This window comes from Mauremys mutica, chromosome 1, assembly GCF_020497125.1.
Source record: "Mauremys mutica isolate MM-2020 ecotype Southern chromosome 1, ASM2049712v1, whole genome shotgun sequence".
Taxonomy (NCBI): Eukaryota; Metazoa; Chordata; order Testudines; family Geoemydidae; genus Mauremys; species Mauremys mutica.
The window spans coordinates 286,635,732-286,663,004 of record NC_059072.1 but is presented as its reverse complement, the minus strand read 5'-3'; the positions used below and the strand labels follow the sequence as shown (position 1 = coordinate 286,663,004).

The 27,273-nt window shown below is 43.4% G+C and overlaps 1 protein-coding gene and 1 long non-coding RNA gene across 8 annotated transcripts in view; one reads left to right on the top strand and one right to left on the bottom strand.

Moving 5' to 3' along the window:
- Nucleotides 1-27,273, top strand: part of PIBF1 (progesterone immunomodulatory binding factor 1) — a 186,256-nt gene that overhangs the window by 128,611 nt on the left and 30,372 nt on the right. For 6 of the 7 annotated variants that reach the window (XM_045011564.1, XM_045011573.1, XM_045011581.1 and 3 more), the window contains 3 exons: nucleotides 129-219; nucleotides 9,288-9,390; nucleotides 20,802-20,932. In XM_045011564.1, coding sequence (XP_044867499.1) covers nucleotides 129-219; nucleotides 9,288-9,390; nucleotides 20,802-20,932 — 325 coding nt within the window. Of the gene's footprint in view, nucleotides 1-128; nucleotides 220-9,287; nucleotides 9,391-17,357; nucleotides 17,491-20,801; nucleotides 20,933-27,273 lie in introns of those variants that run through there. The other variant, XR_006578437.1, reaches the window with a different exon arrangement.
- On the bottom strand, nucleotides 4,033-6,102 carry LOC123367396. The gene is made up of 3 exons (XR_006578444.1): nucleotides 6,004-6,102; nucleotides 5,319-5,377; nucleotides 4,033-5,021 (listed from the first exon to the last, which is right to left on the bottom strand). It is a non-coding gene; the product is annotated as an uncharacterized LOC123367396 (long non-coding RNA).

Below are 27,273 nucleotides of genomic sequence, written 5' to 3'. Positions count from 1 at the left end.
ACCCATATCTCAAAGAACAGCAGTTGCAGAATAGGTAAATAACTTTTTTTTCCTCTTTTACTATAATTATGTTCTTTTGAGGATCAGTATTTTTAAAATATTGGATACATCTTTTTGTTTTTTTTCAGTGGAAAATGAAGATGAAGCAGAAAGGATTCTCTTTTCCTATGGATATGGTGCTAATGTTCCTACAACAGCCAAAAGGCGGCTAAAACAAAGGTGAAAATTATGTCTCCCTGGTTTACGTCTAAACTAAACACAAATAGATTCGGAATATCATCAATTTTGGAAACCAGCCAATTTGAATGATGCAGAGTAATTACATAACTATCCAATATGCAGAAATAATCTTTAAAACAGTGGTTTTTTGCTTTGTGTGTATAAATGGGTACATGGATATTTTTCTGGGTTATTAAAGCTTCATGTTTTTTCCTTTATCTTTCAGAAAGATAGGTATCTGGATGCCTTGAGTATGCAAAACTCAAATTGCTGTAAAATCTAACTAGTTAAAATAAATTTTAAGCTAATTTAACATACAAATAGTGAACTCGGAAGCACAGCTGTCAGGAAAGGGAAAAAGTCCAAAGTTTCAGAGCATCATTATCTCATCTGAATTGTGTGTATACAAGGCCTGATTCACCTGTGTCTCTCTCCAGTTTACTCTGGTTTAACTTCACTGAAATCCGTGAAGTAACATCTGTGTAAAACTGAAAAAAAACCAGTGGTGAATCAGGCCCATAGTATTTTCTGAATGTTAGCATGTTAAATATGTACCTAAATATATACAATGTGGGCAAATTGATGTTTCTGCTAGAGTCATAAGTTTTTTATTTCATTTGGGTGTTTAAATAATTAATTTTAATATTGTGTTAGGCAAGGGGGATGAGGTAATATCCTTACTTGAGCCAACTTCTGAGGGTGAAAGCTTGTAGTTTTTCTTTGAGTGATTGCTCAAGTGCAGTGTTTCTCACACTGGGATCGCCACTTGTGTAGGGAAAGCCCCTGGCGGGCCGGGCCAGTTTGTTTACCTCGGGGCCGAGGGACTTACTGGCCGCTGCTTCCAGCAGCCCCCATTGGCCCGGAGCAGCGAACCCTGGCCAGTGAGAGCCGCGATCGGCCAAACCTGCAGATGGGGCAGATAAACAAACCAGCCCGGCCCGCCAGGGGCTTTCCCTACACAAGCGGCGACCCCAGTTTGAGAAACACTGCTCAAGTACATTCCACAGTAGGTGTGCATGCTCACCATGTGCAACGGTGCCGGAAGTTTTTTCCCTTAGCAGTACCTATAGGGGAGCGCTCCTAGCGACCCCTAGAGTGGCGCCTCCATGGCACAGTATAAGGGGCGCTATGCATTCCCCCCCCACCCTCAGTACCTTCTTGCCGCCAGTGAAGGTGGTTTGGAACTGCTGTGCTCCAGCTCTCTGCTGTAGCTTTCCCTGTTTGGACTGTCATTTAGTCGTAGATAGTTAGTACATGTAGTTTAAAAAAAAAATTATATCGCTAGAGTAGAAGAACCATGCCCAGGTCGGGGCATGGCCCGCGCCCTGGGCTTTAAGTTGTACAACACTTGTAAAATGCCTATGCCCATAAGTGACCCGCACACTAGCTGCTTACGCTGTCTTGGGGAGACCCACGTCAGCGACCGCTGCAAAATTTGCAGATCATTTAAGCCCCATACTAAAGAGGAACGCAATATACAGCTCCGAGTCATATTGATGGAGTCAGCTGTGACCCCCAACACTGCTACGCCACTCCAAGTCGGCACCAAGCACTGTAGCATCTGTGCGCGGCGACCCAGCGGTGCCTTCCACCAGCCAGCACCGCTCCACATCCACGGGATACTCTAAGATGAAGAAGCTATCTTCTCCGTCAAGGCACCTGGGCAACGCTGGGGCAAGACTAGACCCGCGCTGGGCAGCTCTCGATCCCCCTCGACCTTGTGGCCTCCGACTCAAGAAGAGCGGAGTAGCCCAAACCCACTCTGAGCCGACCTCCCCGGATGACAGTGGCCACATATGGGTGCCCTCCATGCCGGAGGCCCTGCAGGCGGCTTGAGACGTAATGTCTCTCCTGGTACTGGCTGCACCAACCCCAGCAGCTCCCCGATCCAGAGGCAAGCCAGTGCTTGGATTGCCACAGTCGCCACCCAAGTGGTACCGTTCATGGTCGGGGGAAGGTTCCCGAAGCCGCTTTCCGCAGAGTGACCACCCCGCTCGCAGCCCGCACTGGTCCCCATCGACCCCCATTCAATTGTCTGGCTGGGTGCCGAGCAGCAGGGAATCGAGGCACCACTCCGCATTGAGGGAGCGCAGGCCTCGAGGTCAGAGCATGCCCCGCTGGGACTGGGACGAACGGCACTGGAGGTTGCCAACACCGAGAAACCACCATAGCCACTCACGATATTGATGTCAAAGCCGCTCATGCTCTTCGCCCAGGTCAAGGTCCCCAGCATGGCACCAGGCATAGATCGCTGGCAACCAGCCATCGCAGATCCACCCGACGGAGCCGTTCGCAGAGCAGCAGTTACAGGCGGTACTCCCGCTCCTCTACACAGGACTCAAGGTCTCAAGCCCGGCACCACTCACAACGATGCTACTCATCCCCATCCCGGGATAGCAGTTGTTCGTATACCAGCCCAGCCTCCCCTCGGAGCCAGCAGTCAGCGGACCAGACAAGTCCAGCAGGGCAGCTCGCCCTGACAATGCCACAGCATGTGCAGTGGCCCCAGGCTCCCTGGCCAGGGCCCTGGTACCAATGGAACCTATGGGCCCCGACGCAGCCCCCGGTGGTGGCCTGCTCGGTAGCTAGGGCCTCAGACAGACCGTTGGCCTCCCTCTCTCAACCCCCCAGGAAGGGGTCAGCAGAGTGCTCGTCCCAGCCCCGCACTCAGAAGGGAACCAAGCGCTGGGAACTGCGGCACTGGTGGGAACGCAGAGTACCACGCCTCCATCCTCATCCTCCACTGATGAGGCTATCACAGCGCCTCCTCCTCCTGTTCCCCAGGAGGACACAAAAGCCCACCAAGAGCTTCTGAAAAGGGTGGCCTCAAGCCTCAATTAACAGGCTTAAGAGGTGGAGGAGCCTTCAGACTCCCTCTTTGATGTCCATTCAGCCACAGTGCCGGCTAGGGTGGCCCTCCCTCTCCATGAAGGGGTGGTGAAAATTTCCACTGCCCTGTGGCAGACCCCGTGTTCCTTGCCCCCCATATCTAAGAGAGCAGAGCAGAAGTATTTTGTGCCTGCCAAGGGGCACAAATATCTCTATACCCACCCTGCCCCCAACTCCCTGGTGGTCAAAGCGATCAACCATAAGGAGCATCAAGGCCCACCTGCTCCCACCCTTAAGAATAAGGACTCAAGGAGGCTGGACTTGTTTGGTAGAAAGCTTTATTCTTCTTCAAGCTTCCAGCTGAGGATGGTGAACCACCACGCCCTGCTGGGCAGATACGATTTTAACTTGTGGGGCTCAATGCCAAAGTTTACAGACTTCCTCTAGGAGCGTGATAGGAAGGAGTATAAGGCCCTGATGGAGGAGGGCACCGCTGCTGCCAGAGCAGCCCTTCAGGCAGCCTTGGACGCAGCGGACACCGTAGCAAGAACTATGGCCTCTGCGGTGTCCATGTGGAGGGTGTCGTGGCTCCTCTTGTCCGGGTTGTCCAATGAGGCACAGAGCTCCCTGCAAGACCTCCCATTCGATGGCAAGGCCCTGTTCGCGGAGCAAACAGATGTGAAATTACACAGTCTCAAGAACTCTTGCACAGCCTTAAAGACTCTTGGTCTCTCTGTCTCGGCCCCAGCAGGACCAAGTTCAAGCCCTAGCAGACCCCCAGTCAAGCCACCCACTCCTGATACGAACCTTCTTATAAAAAATCCAGAGACTATAAGATGTGTCCACAGTGGCAGTCTCGGCCTGCCCCTCAGCCTGACCCCTCTAAAGGCAAGCAGGCGGATAAGTACCAATTTTGATGGGATGCCCAAGGACAATTTACTAGTCTGCACCAGGGATCCGCCTTACCAGTTCACCGTCCTCCCGTTTAGCCTCTTGACGGCATGCAGAGTCTTCACAAAATGTCTGTCTGTGGTGGCAGCCTACCCCAGGCGTCCGGAGGTCCAGATCTTCCCTTACCTCGACAACTGGCTGGTCAAAGATTCGAAACCTTGAGGGATCTCATCAGGGCGATCACGAGGTTTCCCATGACAACTGTCAGGGTGTGCCTGCAACTCCTGGGTCACATGGCAACATGCACATACGTGGTACACCATGCCAGATTCAGGATGCGGCCCCTTCAGCTCTGGCTGACCTCGACATTCTCCCAGTCCAAAGACAGGTTGGACAAAGTCCTCACCATGCCCAAGTCCATACTAGCCTCCCTCCTTTGGTGGTCCACCCCGGAGAACATGCTCCAAGAGGTCCCGTTCAGGACCTGCTCCCCAACTGTATAGTGTGTGTATCCAGTGCTTCGGACTTGGGATGGGGAGCCAATGTGGGAGACCTACAGACCCAAGGCCTATGGTCCGCGCAGGAACTAGACCTGCACATAAACATCAAAGAACTCCAAGTGGTCCGTCTGCCCTGCCTGGCCTTTCGCTCATGTCTTATGGGCAGGGTAATCAGAGTTCTCACGGACAACACGGCCTCAATGTTCTTCATCAACAGGCAAGGTGGGGCCCGCTCTTCAGCCCTCTGCCAGGAAGCCTTCCAGCTGTGGGACTTCTGCACCGCCCACAATATCAACTTGGAAGCCCACCACTTAGTGGATCTGGAACTCTCGAGCGGATCGCCTGAGCCTGGACTTCTCCTCCCAGCACAAGTGGTCACTGCACCTGGAGGTGGATCACATGATCTTCCGAACGTGGGGCACTCCCCAAGTGGACCTTTTCGCAACAAGGCAGAACCGCCGGTGCCCCCGGTTCTGTTCCAGGAGAGGCCTGGGCAAGGGTGCGATTTCCGACACCTTCCTTCTGTCCTGATCAGGTCAGCTGCTAAGTGCTTTTCCCCCAATTCCGGTGATCAGCAAGGTCCTGAAAAAAATCAAGATGGACAAGGCTCGTGTCCTCATGATTGCCCTGGCATTGCCCAGGCAACACTGGTATGGGACTCTTACAAACCTGTCCATTGCCGCCCCTCCCCCCCGGGCCGCTACCAACCCGCCTAGACTTTCTCTCTCAGGACCAAGGTTGCCTCCTCCACCCCAGCCTTGCAGCCCTCCACCTCACCGCATGGTTGCTCAGTGGTTAGGCTAAGAGGAAAGGACCTGCTCGGAGGGTGTCCAGCGAGGCCTCCTGGAAAGCAGGAGGCCCGCCACGCGTCAGGCCTACCTGGCAAAATGGTCAAGGTTCTCTCGTGGGCAGACTGTTAAAACCCCATAGTGTGGTACCTTTGGAGAAAACAAATTACTTACTTGAACTTTTTGTTCTCTGCAATGTTTTGTTAAATTTTAAAGTCATTCCATTTTATTCTATTCCATTTGAATTAATTCATCTTCCACATGCCTCTAACTAGTCCTTTGTGCTCCTATCTCAAGGCATGTCTCACACTTTGGAAAACACTGCTCTAGCTACAGGTACTATTTTTTTCAGTGAATATAGGTATACATTTTCAGGAAAAGATTCAATTTCTTTTTTATTGCACTGCAGTGTTGTGCAGGACTTGCCTAGTACTTGTATAACTAAAGCACAACTTGATTAAATTTGATTAAAATAAAAGCATTACTTCATATTTTTAATTTTGTTTTGAAAACAGCAAATAGGACTTTCTTGTTTTACGTTTTTGGTATAGTACATAACTTTCAGTTGAAGAAATGGTTAGAGCACAAACAAATGATGCTCTTATTTTGAAATTAGCTTTTCATACTATTTTGTAGATTCTGGATATGCAGTATGATCAATTTTTTGAAAACACTGTTCTAATAGGCATAAGTATTTTAACATTTGTGACATTTGATGTATTTGCTTTAAAAAGAGACTTGCACATTAGAACAGACTTTTAAAATGCAACACTCACTCAGATCTTTCTACTTAATGTGGTATTTCACATCTACTTGTACTGAATAAAAGCTTATTTCCACAGTCGATCTCTCCATTTGAACCTGCACTGAACTCTTAAGCCTGTGTTTTTGATGACATAGTCTGTTTCATTGGTCATAAATTCAGTATTATGACTTCACAGCAAGGTCAAGAAGGAAGAGAAAAATAGTTGCAAAAGATCCAAAGCCATATGTAGTTAACTAGTAAATGAGGCAAACACATCAAAAACAAGAGGAGAGTAAATATTTAAATCAGGATTTATGTTAAAAATCGTCCTGGAAGGGCTTAAAAATCGTCCTGGAAACCCCCCAGGCTGCAGCCTAGTGGAAGGCCAATTAGGTACTGGGGTTGCAGGAGGTAGCCCACGGGTAGGCAGGGGCAACAGGTCCAAACCCCCCTTGCCTGTGATGAGTGGCTTTTACACTGCAGTCTGCCCCAGTGAGCAGGGACTAGATGGTGACTGGCAGTAGCCCACGACTGAGGCAAGGAGGGGATAGAGGGTTGGGGGTTCCCCTGGGTGGGGAGACCCTGAGACTGTGGGGGTATTGCCAGGGGGCAACACCGGGTCCTGGGAGGGACACAGGGACCAGTGGCAGCGGGACACCAGCCTGCAGAGGCGCTCCGGAGGCTGGAAACGCTAATTCCCTGAGACGACCAGCAGGAGGCACCACAGGGGTGAGATGCGTAGCTCCACAGTTCCCAATATAAATCCAACTGTAAATATTCCTTAAGTGATTGTCCACATGTATCTCAATTCTGGTGCTCATGTATCCCATGTGTGCAAGATCAGAATCTTTTGAATAGCCTTGTCCATTGGGGCAAGCTAGCACCTTGTAGCCAAGGTAGGATGGCCACAACCACTCTCCAGTTTACCACCTGTGGCTGCAAGACAGAGTACCTGCAGTATCCATGTCTCTTTACACTGCTCAGTTTAGCTTTTCACTTAATTATAGTTTTAGTTAGTTTTATCCTATTGGCCTGTTGGCATTTTAAAAAAAGATTTTAGGGTTTTTGAGCCCCCATGCAATCTCCAACACCAGGACCACACTGCACATAGCAGAGTCCAAATCCCCAGGTTTCAAGACCTGCTACTCTTGCGAGGGAGCAATACCCATCACTTATGGACCCTTTAAGTGCCTCTTTGGTCTGGAGAAATGCATATACTATAAAAGTGCTTTATATTTTGTTCCTTCTCTAAAATGGCGCGGAAGTCCAGGGAGTCTCAAATTAAGCTCGTTCTCCTTCAGAGCCCCATGAAATCAAGAAGACTTCCTACAGGTCAGACCACCTCTCAGTGCTCCCTGGTAAGCCACCGGTTCACTCCAGTCTCCAGATTCCATGTGATGCCGATGAAATCCCATTCCACCATGGAGTTAGCCAGAGTTCCTTCACCTCTTCAGCCCAATCCTCTGAAGAGTGAGGACAGAAGGAGCAACATTTTCACGGTATGCGGAGATTGTAGAGCTTCTGTCTGGCCCCAAGCAGATCTAGCCTATGACACAGTTTAAGGCCGAGATCAGATTCTGCTAAGTCCTTGGCACCGATTGGCCACTGACCAGCCTCAACATACTCCCCAGCCATCAATGTGCCTGGTACCAGCAGCTGTGGATTAAAGCATCCAGCACCAAAACAGCACACACCAAGGCAGTGAGCACTGGAGTACACAGTGTAAGAACACTCGTTGAACTTTCTGGCATTGATGCTGAAAAATCGAGCACTGAAAGAGCACTGTCTGACTGAGACTCTGCCTTTGTACCAAATACCTTAACCCCAACTGCATCCATACCAGTCATCCTTTCTTCTGTGTCTTCACTTGTGGAGCCTCTCTTCATGGTACCTATGCCATTCACGGTACCAGTTGACGGTACTGGACAAGCCTGAGTCTCTGTTTGCTGTCTTCTGCTAAAAAAGTCTCTGCTGTGGTACTGGTACTGCCTCCACATGAGCTGCCCATCCATCCTGAATATTCGAGAGATTGGTCCACCCATGGAGGAGGTATGTTCTTTCGCCTCATTGGACTTGAAGGACTGGGGTGATATGTCACCTAGCTATGTGCCTCAGTCCCCGGTCCCTACACCATCTGAAAAGAGAAACTACAGGACAGTTGTGAGCAGTACACTGCATGGTACCTGTCATGGCCCATAGCCCCATTCTAGAATCCCATGAAGTCATGGCCTTCTGGGGCCCACAGGGGATGCACTTTAGTCACAGGGTTTCGACTGCCTCTCAGGTGACTAGAACAAAGTCACCCTCTCCTTGTAGACTTCAAGAGGGTCCCTGCGCTCAGCAGGCACCTCCTGCGCCCTGGGCAGAGTGATCAGGAGAACTTACAGCAGATAGAAGCCCAAAGTGTCCCAACATTGATCTCATCCTTTTCACCTGCCAAGACTGTGACCCCAGTTGTTCCAACCCCACCTGATAACTACTGGAACTTCTAGGAACTTCCCAGGAGGATAGACAACACATTGGAATTCCTGGTCAAGAGAGCACATGAAAAGTTGGACAAACTACTCAGTATCCTGCAGTTGTTGTTCTCTGGTAGACTGACAGTACCAATAAGTGAGGGCTTATTGGAACCAGCCAGGCATTTCTGGAAGATTCCTGTTCCCATGGAACCTACATCTAAGAAAGCAGACATGTCCCTTCTGAGGGCTTCGAATATTTCTTCAACCTCCAGACACCAGGCTCTCTGGTCATACCCATGGTCCACAAGAGGTACAAGCAAACAGGGGTACACTGAAGTGACTCCTAGGGATAAGGCCCTAAAAAGTTGTCCAAAGGTTGAAACTCATTAGCCAGTCTATAAATATGCATTGTGAACTAACAAGTGATCCTGGCCAAATACAACTACCTGAATTGGGCCTGGTATCCCAATTAAAGGATTAATGCTCAAGGCATCCTGGCTGCAGTCTTTGGGAATACTGAATGAGGTTCAAACAACCATCGAGGACCTCTCCACACAACAGTGACACATGGCTGTGCCAAACCCCCAACTGCCTCCCACTTGTCCCTTGAGACCTCCTGCCTGCATCTGAGCTGTGATCTGCAAAAAAGGTCTGTGGATACCCGCAAATTTGCAGGGCTCTGTTGACTTCCAATTTTGACTATTTATAACATTTTACTGTGTATTTTTACCTGTTAACATTTTAGCATTAGTGAAAAATTAAAGCAAGCAAGTTCTCAAGTATTAGTGCTAGAATGCATTTTGCATGTTTTGGAAAACATTCCACTTGAACTTTATTTATTTATTTTTTGGCACAGTGTTCACTTGGCAAGAAGGTTACTGCAGCTAGAAAAGCAAAACTCGTTGCTTGTAAAAGATCTGGAACATCAGAAAGAACAAGTCACACAGATTTCACAAGAGGTAAATTACTTCCACAAAAGAAAAAAATATATAACGAGACTATAAATATTGCAGAGCAGTCCTTTACAGAATAGTTAATTTTCTAAACAAAGTTTATTATGTATTTGCTTGCTGTCTCAAAATGACCTTACAATTAACAAAAATACATTTATGCTAAACCTTTTCAAAGCAATTTATAGTGTATTGTAAAACAGAGATCAAAAGGAGAGATTACTTTACAGACTAAACAAAATTGTAGGCTAGACAAAGCTCTAATTTCTGAGCAGATGACTAACTAGCAAAACTAGTTTGGTATTTTCTATGATGGTTAATTTTTTAACTAGTACCTCATTACTTCTGACCCAGGTCTGCTTTTTTAAATCACTTTTTAAGATATTACTAATCTGTAAAAGCTCCCTACTTTTGTTATATTTGTTCAGGCCCTTTAGTCTTTGAACATACAAATCTAGGTTATATCTGGGTGATAGCTGATAATATCATTATGCTAATAACTTTAAGGAAAGTTTTATATTCTGTTTTTTAAAAAATGTTCTCTAAATTAATGTTTAATGATTGATAAATACCTATATATTTAAAGTACATTATTTTAATCACTTTACTAGCTAAAGTCATATTACTTGATCTGGAGAGTGAATAATGAAAACAGAGTGAAATCCTATGGACTCAAATTCAGTAACGACGAGAAATGTTTACATTCTCCTTCATACTCTCATTTTAAGAATGAAAGAGCTTCATTAGTCTTAAATTATCAGAGGTGACATTACCACCTTATTGAAGTCCCAGGAAGATTATGCTTTAGTTGTGAGGTTTAATAGTTTGATTTTAAGATTATTGTACCACTTAATTTGAATAATAGAATTATATTATTCCCTTACAAATATCCCTTTAATTTGGAACAACTCTGACTGACATTTCTAGGTGACAAGTTATGAGGCCTGTCAATCATGAAACTTTTAGCACTTTAAAAGCTGTTTTAATTATGTTGAAGGTAAATTTGTAGTAATTTTACACTGCCAGCCACAGTTTGAACTGGGAGGGCGAGCAGAGGAACAGCGTACCCCTACCTCTCTTTTATTGGTCCAAACACCTTAGTGAATGAAAGCAGACAGAGATTCTGATTAAAGCCAAGGATACAACTTTTCAATCTACACCAGAGAGGTAGGGAAAGGTTATCTGGCAGTTACTTCCAAGAAGACCACTGGGCTGATTGTGCCAACAGAAGATCCTATACACAGCTGTAAAGACAGAGCAGTCCCCATCCTGAAAAATCTCCCCTAGGATCAGGACCAACCACTTTCAGATTATCTCACCCTCTTTGTGCATGGAACTAGGGTTTAAACAAGGAGTGCCTCAGCACCAGACAATGAAGCAATCATTTGCCATACAATGCACAAGGGACCAGCCCATGCCATGTCTACACCAGCAACTCTTATCCCCCTACTACCTGGGCAGGACACTTGTATACAGTTGCAACAAATGGCTTTCAATATCACAATACCATCCCCCACCTCCCTAGCCAAGTCCTGTGTGCTGTGAAGAAAAAGAAGAACCCATATCATTAGCTGCCACTTTGCAATTTAGGAAAAGTTTTTCCTAGCCCCCTAATAGAGCCCTGGCAAAAATCCAGAGGTGGGAAATCTAGCTATAATAACAGGAAAGGGGAAAAAATAAACCCAATGGAAGAGTGTTTGAGTTCAGCAGTCCATCCCTGTGAGGAGCAATATAAATTGTCCACTCCTCTGTGCCTTTGGACCAGTCAGATGTCCCTGCAGCCCACTAATGGGTCAGTCAGGCTTCTGGGGTGGGAAATAATGGCCTTCAAGCTCTTCTGAAGACCTCCCCACGCATGAGGTTGCCAAGGGGGAGTTTGAGGAGCAGCACTTTTTCCTTTGCCTTGCTGGTCGAGATCCCAGGAATGTCTTTTTTTCATGCTGATCTTCCCAAACTAGGCATCACTTTTTAGTAAATCCCTTGCGATTGCAAAAAAACCTGTCAAAATGTGAATGGAGTGTAAAAATGTAACAAATGTACCCAAGTTTGTAGAGAGCCTGAAATAGTCATAATTCTTGAGAGGTCTGAGCTGATCCTGTTCATTTCAGTGAGTTATTCATTCAGATATCTATTGATAATTATTTAAGTGTCAAAATTAACTATTTCACTTTTGTACAAAGCCTGTAGGAAAAGAGAGGGGGATGATCTTTATAGTAAGGTCCATGCAATCTATTTAGGCTCTACAAGTGTCTATTGCTTGGGAGAGTACAACCCCTTGCCCCCACCCCCCCCCCATCATGAATGAACCAAACCTAGTGTTTCTATCAGAGCTTCACAGAGCATCTGAGCCCAAAGGAGAGGGACTCAAGCCCCTCAGAGGACACATGATTATATTTTTAATATATATCTTATCTACTATGAATGGCATCTCATATTGGTATCTCAGACTGGGAGAGGCTTACTTTTTCACTGTAGCTTGGAAGGTTGCCATTACCTTTTGATTTCCAATTAGATTCCTTTTGTGTCTTCACTAAAAACGGGGGTGAGGGGAAGGTGGGGAAGCTGATATTCTCTTAAATGTGAATTGAGAAAATTATTTTGAGATCAAATGAAGAGAATGTGAAATTCCAAGAGACCCCTTAAGCATTGACCACTATGGTGATAGTTCTATATTATCTAGGCTTCAGTGATATCCTTCTTTCACACAAGTATGACTGTGGCTATGGCAGGTGTTCATGGCTTATTCTGGGCATGTTATGGTTTTGAGACATAGGGTAAGTGATCATAAACCAAGGAAAAATCTTTTCTGTTACTGGTGAAGACTGTGAAGAAAATAAAAATTGTTTCGAAACTGAAACAATGATAATTTATTAAAAACAAAAAATTTGGTTTGGTTTGGTTTTGATTTTTTTGTAATTTCATGCTGAAGAATTTGCCTGAAAGTTTGGGTTTAAAATAGCACCATCATGTAAAAAATTTTTTTTAAAAGTCATCTGATTTGCACTTTTGAAATTATTGTTAAATTAGTATTATATCACAAGCAAATAGGGACATCTTAGTGATTCTGTTCACCTGATATATTAAGCCACCTTCTATCTTTTCATAGGCTCTTAAGCAGATGAGTACTTAGGGCTTGATCCACAGCCTACTGACTTCAACTAGTTTTAAACTTTTTTTTTTTAAGTTCCTGCACAAGGCTAAAACATTGTGTTTAAATACTACACAAAAAGCTCCTCTGATTATCAAGTAGCATGGAAGCTAGCTTCTCAAGGACAGAAGGCTCCTACTCTGCTGGTGTTACATATGGTATCTTTCTTCAGAAAGATGGCCACCATTAGCAGGAGGTTTAGAAATATACATTCTATTTAGTAAAATTGTATTCAGTGTTCTTGTTGCTGTTTTGGACCTGAAGAAGAACTCTGTGCAGGCTCAAAAGCTTTTTTCTCTCTTATCTACAGAAGTTGGTCCAGTAAAGATATAACCTCACCCACCTTGCCTCTTTCATTCAGTAAAATTAACAGTTACTATACAATGAGAAATTCTTTTCTTACATTAGAAATTTATTGAAGGCTACAAAGAGGCAGGCGGGGTTGGCGATTCTAAAAAATCAAATAGAGCAGTGGAAACCATTGAAAAAAGATTAGTAGTCTTTTTTTTTTTTTAACAAGGACTAGCACTGAGAAATTATTGACCGAATATATGCTTTTCATAATACTTTGTAACTTGATACATTCATATTTACCTCTGCAGTGTTTGTTTCCAAGAAACCAGTAGTAAATGAGTGGCAGCATCATAAAGAAATGAGAAACTAGTTAAGCCCTCTATGTCTTAATCTGTAACCAGAAAAAATATTTTGAATTTTTTTATTGTTAATCTGTTTTTTTCTGATTCACATTCACCCTTTCATATGTTAAAAAGAACACTTAAAATTCGCAGTTTTCGATTTAATGAAGTATAGCCCCAATCTTGCAAAGACTAGTTAACTTTAAGCATATTAGTAGTACTGTTGAACTCATTGAGACTACTTACATGTTTAAAGTTAAACGTGTGTAAGATTTTTCTAGATCAGGGCCGGTGTGCAGTAATTAAAACATATGGTTGCCATTCTTGCTCAAGTGAAATGGAACCAGTATTGGAGCTCTCAGTCTTGGAGTTGAGGATTGTTATGCACAGGGCCGGCTCTAGGCACCAGCGTTCAAAGCATATGCTTGGTGCGGCACTTTTCAAGAGGTAGCACTCCTTTTATTTGTTTTTGTTTTGTTTGGTTTTTTTGCTTGTGGCGGCAAAAAACCTGGAGCTGTCCCTGGTTATGCACACCTGAGCCTGTAAGTCCCCATGCTTTTTCTTCCGACATGTAGGCAAAAGCAGAGCTCCCACATAAAAAGTTTACTTCTCAACCTTCCTTAGGATCTCCAGTATTCTTTACTTTGACCACATTTAAATGTAATATTTCTGGTCCTTCCTTTTTTTGGTTTATTTTCTGGTGTTCCTCACTGTATGTTCCCTTGCCAGGTAAGTCTTCTGCTTCCACATCTACCACTCATCAAAATACAGTTCTCACACATCCCTCTGTTCTAGTGGACAAACCTCAGTGATAGTTCCTCAGTTGTTGATAATAGTTAGGTCTAGAGATGATTCTGACAAATGGAGCAAAAATAAGCAGCTCAGCAACATGAAGGCAGATGAAACGAAATGTTGACAAGGGCAAGGTAATGCATATTGAAAGTAACAATCTGAACTACAATTATAGCATATAATTAAACTTTAGAAATCTTTATTTAAGGCAGGAGTGTAGCTGAATTCAAAGAAGGATTAGACATTTTCATGATCGCTGAGATCATCAGATGCAACGTGAAAATGTGAGGAATATCAACCTTTATTTTGGGGGCAAAAACTACTGATTGTGTGGAGTTAGAGAGAAACTAGCCTATACGTTTATTAATGAATAATTCTTCATTATGTTGTTTTACACCTTCTGAAACTTCCTGTGCTGGACTCTGTCAGGGACTGAATACTGAACAAAATGGGGCTGGATTAGATTGGTTTAATTTGATATGGCAGTTCCTGTGTTCTGTATTCCATTTGACAGGCCGCTCTGCAAGTTAAGATTAATATTCCAAGCTTTAAATGGATCTCTATTGCAGCTGTTATATGAAGACTCATTTTGTCATCTTAATAAAAAGACTCTTTAACAGTTCTTAGGCTTCGAAAGAGGCTAGTGGATATCAAGCTTTATTTCTGATTCCTCATCAATTGATTAAAGGTATTTGATCTCTCTCTTTTTTTCCCTCTAAAGTGAACTTGGAATTTCTCTACAGAGTGGAAATAGCTATTCCCCCGCCTCGTTGGTTTTTGTTTTGTTTTTTTTCCAAAATGGGAATGAGAGAAGATTACTGTGCATTCCCTAGATCTTAGGAAAGTCGTAAAATATTATTTAAGTATGACTAGTTTCTTAAGGAAATAAGGTTTGGGGGTGGGGGGTTAAGCAGAAAAAAAATGAGACAGCTGGCCTCTGTCATCTTTGGCAAATGTGGATTGTTTCATCTATCCAAGAATTTTATAAACTAACTAGAAACACTTCTCCTTCTTCAGTTAAAGTTCATTCTGTTAGAACAGTCTGTATCTGGGCATTAAGAGGTATTCTTTGGCTCTCAAAAAATGGTCAGGCAACAGCCTATATGTCTACACACACCAAGAGTTGACAGTAGAAGTAGCTGGTGTTTGGTATTCAGTCCACACTTCTTTTGGAGAATGATTTTGTAATCACTTGTAATGCAAGTCATGTCATGTAACATTTAGCACTGTCTTTAGTTCCAATAATCCTTCATTTTTTTCAGGGACTAAAGCAGGAATGGTTTGTTTCCTACCTGGTAAAAGGTTCTGAGAGTTAGAATCATAGAATCTCAGGGTTGGAAGGGACCTCAGGAGGTCATCTAGTCCAACCCCCTGCTCAAAGCAGGACCAAACCCAACTAAATCATCCCAGCCAGGGCTTTGTCAAGCCTGACCTTAAAAACCTCTAAGGAAGGAGATTCCACTACCTCCCTAGGTAACCCATTCCAGTTCTTCACCACCCTACTAGTGAAAAAGTTTTTCCTAATATCCAACCTAAACCTCCCCCTCTGCAACTTGAGACCATTACTCCTTGTTCTGTCATCTTCTACCACTGAGAACAGTCTAGATCCATCCTCTTTGGAACCCCCTTTCAGGTAGTTGAAAGCAGCTATCAAATCCCCCCTCATTCTTCTCTTCTGCAGACTAAACAATCCCAGTTCCCTCAGCCTCTCCTCATAAGTTCCTTTATACTATTCTGGGAACCATGCTATTGCATTTGTTAGTCTAGTTCATGTACATTAATTGTTTTTTTTTTCTCATTAGTTCTTCCAGAGATTTTCAGAGTTTCAAGTTCACCTAGATAGTTTTAGTATTATACTTTTTAAAAATAAATATACTAAGTCAGTTCCTTTCAATGAGATGAACAAACTGAGATTTTTTTTTGCACAATGTAGCTACACCAGTGCAGCTGGATGGGTGCCAATTGTTACTGTTGATGTGCTGCACCAATATAAAAATGTAAAAAGTAACTTGCACTGGAGTGTTGCCAACTATTGCAACTTTATCATGAGTCTTGCAATAAATAGTGTTTTTCTTAAAGCCACAGGTGCAGGAATCTGATTATTTCCTGTGAAACTCAGCTTTCATATTTTTTTAAAAAGTACAGTTTTAGCCCTCAAGGTTGTTGAGGAAGGCTTGATAATATGAACCCTAAATGCTTCAATGCCAGAAGGCAAATAAAAACTCAGTGTGTTAATTTTCAGATCTCATTAATTTTAAGCCATTCAAGATTTTTGGGAGCATGACCCATGATTGTGAATATTTAGATTGGTACTACTGTGTGCTGTTTACCTATGTTTCTTTCCAAAGGTCTGGCTTACTCTGCGTGTGTGAGTTGCACTAGTGGAACAACACTGATATAAACACACCGGTGAAAATAAAAAGGCTAGCATTTTCTCTGGGTTCTGACCCTTGCCTGTGTGCTAGGTAAAGGGGCTGATGTGGTATAAAGGGGTTCTAAAAGCTCCTGAGCTAGCCAAATTCCTTCAGCGCAGGAACTGAGGGAGACAGCAGCAGGCTACATTCCAGGACTACCTCGCTAGCTCTGATGTGGGGAATGAGGCTGCAATATACAGTGTTGCAGAAAATGTGGACAACATGACTGGGGACAGGCTCTACCGTAGACAGCCCTGGAGGGCTACTTGTGGTGCATTGGAGATTGCACTGGTCTCCAGAACAGCTCAGAATCAGAAAGGCACAAATGTTGCTTAAAAATACCTTTCTCTTATTTCTTCTTAGTCTGTGAATTCTGTGCTGTGCCTCTTAGGGTATGTCTACACTGCAGCAGGGAGTGTGGTTGGAAAGGTTCTTGTAATAGATACTTGAAAGATAACCTATAACAAAAAAAGGAAAGTATTTGATTGTTAACTGACATGAGACAGTATGAAATTAAAAACTATTTTATTTTATTTGTTTAAAACAATATTATGCTTGTTTAAATTTGCGCTGTGTTTGCACTCCTATTAAGTAATGGTTGTAGAGTAAGAACAAAGGCTGATGTCATTTTTACTAAATTAGCAAAAATGTAATGATCAGAAGAAAATTTTAATATTCAGTGTAATGGATCATAAAAAATTGTACTGTTGCACTTAAGTTATATTTGAGTATTATTTTTGTTGCATTTTTCTGTTACATCACAATCATTATTAAAGTATGTGCACTTTTTTAGTATATGGATAAGTCTAAAAATAAAACCATAACAATGCTGTTTGCCTTTCAAAGGTGAAGAATGGCAGGCTAATGTAAATGGGATCATTTTTTTCTTAGCATTGTTACAATATATATTTTTCGGAATACCATATTGATGAAATAACTTTTATTGCTGACTGACATTTTTTACTTATGTATTTTCATATCTATTAGGAAGCACAGCTACAGCATTTAAAGATAACTGAAGGGAAAAGCAATTGGAAACTTGTTTGACTTTGTGGGAGATAAAATGGAAACGTATATAGCAATACATGATAACTTTTAACAGATTTGAGGCTTAACAATGGTAGGTTTAAAATATGCAGCAATTACCTGAAACATTGGCTAAATTAATAAATTACAAAAATATCTAAAATATCATCTGGAGTACATAAAAGCTGTTGCGCAGTCAAACAAAATCAGATGATATTTTGAATGTGTGCTAATTTTAGTAAATGTGAGAAGAGAGTAGTATGTTATTACAACTTGATTTTAATATTGGGAATTTGATTTAACATTCAAAAACTATGGAGGAATTTTAAAAAAGTTTGAGGGATAATTTGTTTATTACACGTCTGTCAAAAACTATAAAAGTTAATACAGTAAACCAAAGAATAGCAGCAAGGATAAACAGTAAACAGGGAAACCACAAAGGATCTGAAAAGGGAAGGACTAATAGGAGTACAACCGAAAGATAAAACCATAGATTAGGGGCCAAAAATGAGTTAAGATCAAATGATATAGTCTATATCTCAGAAATTAAATACTTTTCACTTGTGTCTGTGGCAGTAAATTAAAACAATTCCCTTAAAATTAATGAGCCAGATCTTGACCCATGATATGGTCCCTTTGCGTTGCTCCTGCAGCATACAAGGACTACACAGGTGTGTTAAATGAGCATTCCCTCTGTGTGTGAGACTCTTCCATAGAATAACTGTGTTGGCTAGGGGATGTGGCAGAAGTTAGAGGTGGCAATGGCCAGTGAATACTCTGCTCTAACAATCTCCATTTGGCATAATGCTTCCTACACCAGGGCGGGGACTAGAAGGAGTTGGGTAGTGGATTAACTTTAATGGGAGTGGTGGGTACTTATGACCTCTGACAATCAGGCTTCTAATTCAGCTGACTAGATATGGATTTAGGTTTTTACCTTTAGACTTAAAAATTTAGGCCTTTCATCTTTCTAACAATATCTTATAATGGGGAATTTGAAGGCTGTACTTGACATCGTACATGAAAAAAATGAAATGAATTTTCTACATTGGAAGCTGATACATAGAAGTTGAAAGAAAGACTAGTCACACAGAAAAAAGTTGGTAAATGCAATATTTTTACATTTGAAAGAAGTGTGGGAATGCACTTCAGTTAATGTTTGAATGCTACTTTGAAAATGTAATACACTGTATAAAGAGCTAAGTGTTATTTTAGCAAATCAATTTCATAAGATGGCAAAAGGAAAACATACTTGTAAGTGATCACCCTGTAATAAATCCATACTTAGTATCTCTTCCTCCAAGTTATATGTCTTTAGAAATTAATTTAAAATTTACAACCATTTTAAATTAACCTACAAAGGATTTACTTTTTGTGTTTATTCACAAAAGTGTAATCAGAAATGAAAAGTCACTTAATGGATTCTTTGCACATTTAAGAGATGTTAAGACTTATAGGCCTCTCTGCTCTGGCAAATTTAGGACCTGCAATTTACCACCAGTACAGCTCAAAACCATTGCCACCTCCTGTCATCTGCTCCATTGGTGAATTATGGGTCCCTCATTTGCCAAAGCAAATTGAGACACAAGGGGCTTGTCTTAATTAAAATATGTATCATGTCTAAACATGATAGTGGAGAGTTATCTGACAGTACTGGCTATGAATGGCCAGTCAGAGTAAACCAGGGCATGTTAATGTTCAAACATGATTCAATTGTCTAGTGAAGGCAAGGCGGTATTATGGGGTAGGAAACTCTGATAACTACAGTATTATTGGAGACTTTTCTAGTACTGAACGCTGAATTATCATGATTCATCATTAAAATGTAAAGTGGGTCTGATTTTCAATTGCCTTGCACTTTGTGCAGTTATTCGCGCTCATGCAAAGTTGGTGTAAAATGCTACCAAATCAGAGTAGTAATGTTTTGTACTTTGTTTGCATGTTGAATGACTATCCAAGGTGCAAAGGCAATATAGAGTTATGCCCAGAATCTCTACTAGATGCTACCAAGGACTAGCGAAATATTCTAGTATCACTTTTATAAAGGTATCTCACATGATTTTTCCTATAGTATTGATTGTAGTGCTTTTCCAAATAGACTATATGAATTAACTTACATTTTACTACTATATTGTGATTATAAATCACGGCTATAGGTGAACTATTGCAGTATAATAAAGATCCAGTCGTATAACCAGCTATTGGACCATATTAATAAAAAAAGACTATTCATGCAGGTATATGGTACAAAAACTTTATTGTAATGATATACTTTTAATAAATTGTATTGAAAGCCTGCAGATGGGCTTTTCTCCCATCATCTTCTGCTTAAGAAGTCTTAAAATATTTGAATATTGTGGGATTCAGAAATTTAGTGTGTAAATATTTAGAATGAAAGACTGTTCATCAATTATAGTTTCTAATTTAGCATGTTAGTTACAAACAGAAAATCTGTTTGCTGTAATATACACTACAATTTATTAAACTAAACTAGAAAAATTAACTTTGTGAAACAGGGATTTTGTTTTTATAAAATGTATTAACTATAAAGAAGAAAACCACAAGTTGTAGGTGTTAGCATTTTGTGGACTAACCTGAAATGCAACCATTGGAAAAATATAGATGGACTGATGTGTGATTCTTGAATACTTTCTTATGCTAATTTTCCACTTGAGGCACACCTATCACCAACAACTTGCTTGGAATTTTTGACTAATTGTGTGTGACATGATTTATTATATTATTTATTTGTATTGAGGTAGCATCTTGAAGCCCTAATCAAGAATTATGTCCTTGTGCTAGGTGCTGTACACATGCATTTAATAAAAAGCATTACCCATCCCAAAAAGTTTTGCAATCTTAGAAGATAAGAAAAGCACAACAGATGGATAAAACAAATGGGGAGGGAAGAGAGGAGTCATCAATATAAATATGATAGTTGAAGCCATGTTTGCAGATAAGATCACGCAAAGATAGGGCTTAGAGAGAGAAAAGGAAAGGAAAAAAGAGCTCTTGAGGACCCCACCAAATGAGACTGAATACAGACAATGGAGTCATGAAAGCCAGGGCAGACAAGTGCTCAAGAAGAGGAGTGTGTCAATGGTGTCGAAGACAGCCAAGATATTTAGGAAGATGAAGTGGAGAAAAGACCCTGAGATTTGAACAGTAGGAGGCCATTAAAAATTCTGGCAACAACACTTTCAGTGGAGTATAGAGTTCAGAAGCCAGATTCAAATGGATCTAGAATCGAATTAGAGGAGAGGAGCAGTTGTCGATTAAAGGGAATTGTCACCATGGTTTGAGGGAGTTGCATGTTTTTACTGTCAGATTATCCCTTTTCTATGATCATAATGTGTTGTACTACTTCATCATTTTTAAATAAATACATTTTTTTTCTTTTGTCAGCTTCACAGAGCCAATTCTTTGTTGAGTCAAGTACAACAGCCATACAAGTACCTCATTGAGTCTGTACAACAGAGAGATTCTCAGATAAGTTTACAGAAAGAACATATTACACAACTTGAGAAAGATGTCAGGTAAATACCAAAACATTTTGTGTATATCATTTTTATATTTATCTGCATCCCAACTTAGAAAATAGTATTAGTGTCATAACATTTGAGACTTTGCCACTGCATCATTTTCTAAATCAGTTTTATATGCTGCAGTTCTCGCATCCAGGTTTTCCCGCAGTCTCATAGAGCTGGAGAGAGGCAATAGGGAAAGAGTTGGATTTAAAGAGGAGTTTGGAGTTGGGGAGAGATGGTGGGAAGAAGAGGAAGGTCATGGGAGCAGAGAGGAACAAACCAGACTTCATATGGAATCAGGGAAATAGTTTGTAGCCAGAGAGAGATTATGTTATGGAGCTGTTGTTTGAGCTGGGAGAGGTACAATCTGAGGCATAAATAAAAGACAAGTCCCAGAATTCATTTCTGAACCAAAGTTAAAATGTTAACTATTCAGTCGTTATATAGTAACTACTTAAGAGATACATACATTCACACCACTGTGAAACAACCACTGTCAATAAAAGTCTTCCCCTTCAGACTATACAGCACTGGGAGTACAGAACTGGTACTTGGCTATAGTGGCAGCATACCACTTTACATGACAGGGAATGAATATGTATCCACACATGGATAGTTGTTTGATTTGGAGGAATCTCTGGAAAGAAAGTACAGTTGAGTGGAATGCACGTCTATAACCACATGAAGAGGAACCATCTGTTTCAAACTCTAGATGTGCAGATAAACTGGAGAGAAAACCTTCCCAGATATCCCCAGTGAAAGGTGATATCCCACATCTTTCATTGGAGATATCTTTGACTCAATAGAAGTCAATATTTTCCTTCCAGGGGAAAGTTTTTTTTGACATTTTCCCAAGCCCTTCATGAAACAGAAACCTCAAAAATGAATGTGCTTTTTTCTCATACTGATGACAAGCCTCGTGGCCTCTTTCACGTATGTGACATTTATGCACAAATGTGGATGAAACCATTAAAATCTGGGTGTGACTGTATGCACAGCATGATTGCATTTTTTACTCTTATCCTGAAAGTCCAAAAGTCTCTCAAGTGGTGGATATAAAAGGGCAATTTACTTAAGGGAGTCTTTTTCAATCTGCATCTCTATCACCAGTAGTTATCACAAATGCCTCCAATCTTGGTTGAGGAGCTCATTTCTGAGAGCAGACAGTTCGTGGTCATTGGAACATGGGAAAGCCAAATGCAATATAAACTTTAGAGACTACCTAATAGCTTGTGTCCCATGAAAATCTTTTTTGGCTCAACACGAACCACATAGAGTAAGTGCTTACAGACAACATAACAGCACTGTTCTACCTCAACAAGCAGGAATGATGCTCACTCCCAGTCAGTCTGACACAGATTTGAGAGGTTTGGGACAGGAAGCCTGGAAAAACTGATTTTTGATCTTGCATGGTTTTATCTGTAAAATGAAAATAATATTTACCTAATTAAATTATCACATTTTGGCTAAAAGCTTTTCCCATGTCTCAGAAAGCTGTAGTGATTACCAGTGAAATAATTAATATTGACATTTAAATTATAATAACTAGACTTCAGGCTTAATAACCCATTGGAATGATTGGGAAAGAAATTATACTCTTCTTAGAGTTTTTGAGCCAGATCATTGACTCCCCCCCCCCTTATGTCTACTTTGCACAACTCTAACTGCAAAGCAGACCTAAAGGATGAAGGCTCATCATTGGCATTTCAACATCACCAATGGTTATTTTGCAGTCTGGAAACAAAGTCTCTGCTTGCAGCTTTCAGAACAGACCTATGTTCCTAAAGATGCCCGCGTCATGCACCTTTCCCGACCTGTGATCCACCAGTGCTTGCAACACCATTGAGAAGTACCCCCTTTCAGTTTATGTACTCTTTCACAAGGTGATCTGGTGCCAAGATAGGGATTTGTGTTCCGGCTATTGCCCCACCACAGTTAGGGAACTCCATCACGGCAAAACCATCCACTATTTCCTGCATGTTCCCCAGAGTCACTACCCTTCTTAGCAGAAGTCTGTTGATGGCCCTGCAAACTTGGATCACAACAGATCCCAGGGTAGATTTACTCACTCCAAATTGACGCTCCACTGACTGGTAGCAGTCTGGCATTGCAAGCTTCCACAGACGACTCGCCACTTGCTTCTCCACTGTCAGAGCGGCTCTCATTTTAATATTGCTACACATCATGGCTGGGGAAAACTCTTCACACAGTTCCTGGAAAGTGGCCGTATACATTCAAAAGTTCTTCAGCCACTGCTTGTCATCCCATAGCTGCATAACGGTGTGGTCCCACCAGTCAGTGCTTGTTTCCTGGGCCCAGAAACAGCGCTCAGCCATGTCAAGGTGATGTGTGACTGTTGCCAGCAACTGCAAATTGCTCAGCTCTGTGTCTTCCAGCAGGGCTGCTTGCATGCCATCACATTTTTCCACACGGCACCATGGCTACCATATCCACTATTTCCTGGGACACCCAGATCTTCTTTGTTCCACTCCTGAGAGATGTTTTGACCAGACCGGGCCAGAGAGGGGGACTCAGATGATACTTCCACTGGCCTTGGCTAAATCCCAGTCACCACTTGGGATGTGAAACTTCCACTCTCACCCACTCCCCATATGTCCTTTTTCCTTACCCACCTTATTTCTTTTCTTTCCTGTCGCTCTACTTTTGCCTTTTGTCTAATAAGAGTCTTGCGTAGCCAGCTAAGATTGTATATTTTGCAACACTTCAGTGAGCCTGTGACCAGAGAGGCAACTAAAGGCAATGTCCTAAACAGCCTAATGCTGGTACAAGTTTGCCAGGTCTCAGAGTGGCTGGGCCTGTGTTTTTCCAGCAGTGAGGTTGCAAGTGAAAGTCAACACCAGAGACAGGAGCTGCAATTTCTATCTTTACTGTCCTTTTCTCTCTCCTTTTGTGTGTGTGTTTCTCGGTTTCCGCTCCTCCCCCGCCCCCCCTTAGCAAATGGGCTTGGATTTAACAACAGCAATAACAATAGCTCCAGCCCATCTCAGCTAACTTCTTTTATTTTCCCCAAAAAGGAGCATTATTACCATCTTTAATATCATCTAAGTGACTGTCAAACAATGGTTCTTCTTTGAGTGCTTGTTGATGTCCATTCCAATCAGGTGTATGCGCACTGCGTGCACACCAGCCGCAAGATTTTTCTCTTAGCAGCATCCGTAGGGTCGGCCTGGACAGCTCCTGGAGTAGCGCCTTCATGGCGCCCAGTATAGGGCCCTGCTGCCCCCTCACTCCCTCAGTTCCTTTTTACCGCCAATGACAGCTAGCTGGAACAACTGTTGCTGTTGCATTGCAAGTGCTTTTGGCAGTGTCCACTTCAGTCTTCATTGTTAAATAGCTGTAAATAGTTTGTTAGTTATTAGTCATGGTCAGTTGTTGTGATTCTTGGGGGTTCCCCCCCCCCCCAACAACGTTTTCCCTGGCTCTGGGGTAGGCCCCGATCCCCAGGCTTCAAACTCTGCGAGGACTGTGGCAAGTTCTTCTTGTCTATGGTGCCTTGGGGAGAGCCACCAAAAGGACAAGTGCAGGATCTGCAAGGGATTTTGCCCTAGGACCCTTAAAGATTGGGATCAAAGGTTCAAGATCCTGATAACGGAAGCAGCACTCCGACCACAATCCGACCTGGGGTCTGCAGAACCCATGCCGAGCACTTGTCAGTCCGCAGTGCTCCAGCACTGACGGTGCACAAGCTGGCACCAAGGAAGGACCCTAAGGACTCACGGTACTGCCACGGCTCCGCCCATAAGAAACCCTCTTCTGTCTCGCACCGTTCTCAGTCCCTGGTGCCACAGAAGAAGAAAAGGCCGGATAGGGGTCGCTCTCCCCCTCTAAAAACCAGGGGACCTGCGGCATCGAACACATTTCGAGCCAGGCCACCTCGTCTCTCCAGCCTTCCAGAGTCTTGTTGACTCCTGCCCTGTCTGGGGCTCAGTTCACTCCAAACCCTCAATGGTCCCTGGACCTCCAAGGTGATCATCTCCCACTCTCCTTGATGCCAGAGGCATTCGAAGCAGCCAAGGACCTTATACGCCTCATGGTGCCATCCTCCCCGCAGAGGAGAGACAAGTCGCCAGTGACTGCGTGGCCCCAGTTTCAATCAAGGGGCAAACCCAGTGATGATGGCGCGCCGATCCCCATCTCCGGCACACCTCTCCCCAGCACAGCCCACCTACGCAGGGGAGCCACACCAGTCCCCAACCTCTCCGCATCGCTCTCCAGCAGTCCAGAGTACCACTCCTCCGTGGTACTCCTACTCAGAGTTGGAGGCAGAAACCTATCGTTCCAATAGGATCAGGAGCAGGAGGTCCAGATCCCGCCACGACCACCAACCCTACCCAGCACCATGGGCTCCACAGTGGCAGCCTTCGATACAGTGGCCCTTTTGGACAGCCTGGGCATATCATCAGAGCCAGGGACAGATCCAGGGCCTAAGGCCCAGGTCGGCATCAGAGTTCTTGGCATCCTTTGTCCCCCCCACAGGCGCCACCAATCGCTGTTGTCCCCTACAGCTCCGCGGCACCAACCCTCCCATCAACAGCACATCCGATGGCTGCAGGATCAGTACCACCAGCATGGACTTGAGGGATACGTACTTTCACATAGTGATAATCCCACCTCACAGAAGATATCTCGGGTTTGTTGTGAACAACAGCCACTGTCAGTTTACTGTTTTTCGATTTGGCCTGTCAGCAGCACCTTGGGTGTTCACCAAGTGCATGGCAGTCGTGGCGGCATTCCTGCACAAGCAGCAGGTAGAGGTGTTCCCATATCTCCACGACTGGCTGATCAAAGGCCACTCCAGATCTCAAGTGGAAGCGCAGGTCAGCTTCATAAGAAGGACGTTCAACGAACTGGGTCTCCTTCTAAATGAGGCCACATCAATACTGTCCCCGGTGCAGAGAATAGAGTTCATAGAGGCAGTGCTAGACTCAACTCAAGCCAGGGCATACCTCCCAGAAGCCAGATTTTGGTCACTGGGCAACGTCATACGGGGTCTCAGGCAGTTCCACACCACTACAGCAAGGAATTGCCTGAAGCTTCTGGGGCACATGGCCACTTTTATCTATGTAGTACAGCACACCAGACTCAGGCTTTGCCCACTCCAGTCATGGCTAGCGTCAATATATCGACCAGCTCTGGATGCTTTGGAGAGCGTCGTAACCCTGCCTTGTCCGATACTAGACTCCCTCCTGTGGTCACTTGACCCACAGGTAGTTTGTGCAAGAGTCCCCTTCACCAGCCCCCAGCCATCCCTCTCATTAGTGACAGATGCATCAGATCTGGGATGATGTGCACATTTGGGAGACCTCAGGACACAAGGCCTCTTGTCTCAGGCAGAGCTCACTCTGCATATCAGTGTCAGAGAACTGAGAGTGGTGCTTCTGGCATGCCAGGCTTTTGGAGTCCATATATCAGGGAGAAGTATATCAGTCCTCATGGACAACACCTCGGCAGTGTTTTATATCGATAAACAGGGATGCATGTTCCTCTCCCCTGTGCCGGGAAGCCCTCATGCCATGGGACTTGTGTAAAGCACTCGATACACCAGCAGGCATCATACTTCCCTGGGATACAGAACGAGCTGGCGGACAGTCTCAGCAGGTCTTTTCATGGCCATGAGTGGTCTCTGTGGCCAGACATAGGGAGCTCAATCTTCCAACACTGGGGCTTTCCCCAAATAGACATTTGCCACACGCCGCAACAAGAAGTGTCACCTATTCTGTTCCTTCCTGAGTCACAACCCAGGATCCATAGTGGATGTGTTCCTATTTCCATGGGGAAGCCGCCTCCTATACGCATTCCTGCTGGTTCCTCTTGTTCACAAGGTGCTCCTCAAGATCCGCAGGGACCTAGTGTAACAATGCGACCTTTGGAGGGACACCACGGAGAGTATCAATTCAGGACAAATTGCTTAGAGCAGGGCAGAAACAGCCCAAGACTGGGGGTCCTTCACTACTAAGGCATACTTGTCATAAATAAACAGATCAGGGTTAAGGTCTCTTTTCCCTGGAAAGGGTTAACATGTAGTACCTGGTGACCACCTGACCAGAGGACCAATCAGAGATAAGATTTTTTCAAATCTCTGTGGAGATATTACTGTTTGCTGATATTGCTTTTACTAAGAAAAGGGGGAGGGGGAATTCTCTCCACAGAGATTTAAAAAAATCTTATCTCTGATTGGTCCTCTGGTCAGGTGGTCACCAGGTACTACATGTTAACCCTTTCCAGGGAAAAGAGACCTTAACCCTGATCTGTTTATTTATGACAATACTAAACCAGCCAAACAGAGAGGACTTCGGTTTTACCCCACTGGCTAACCAGAAGTCATACAA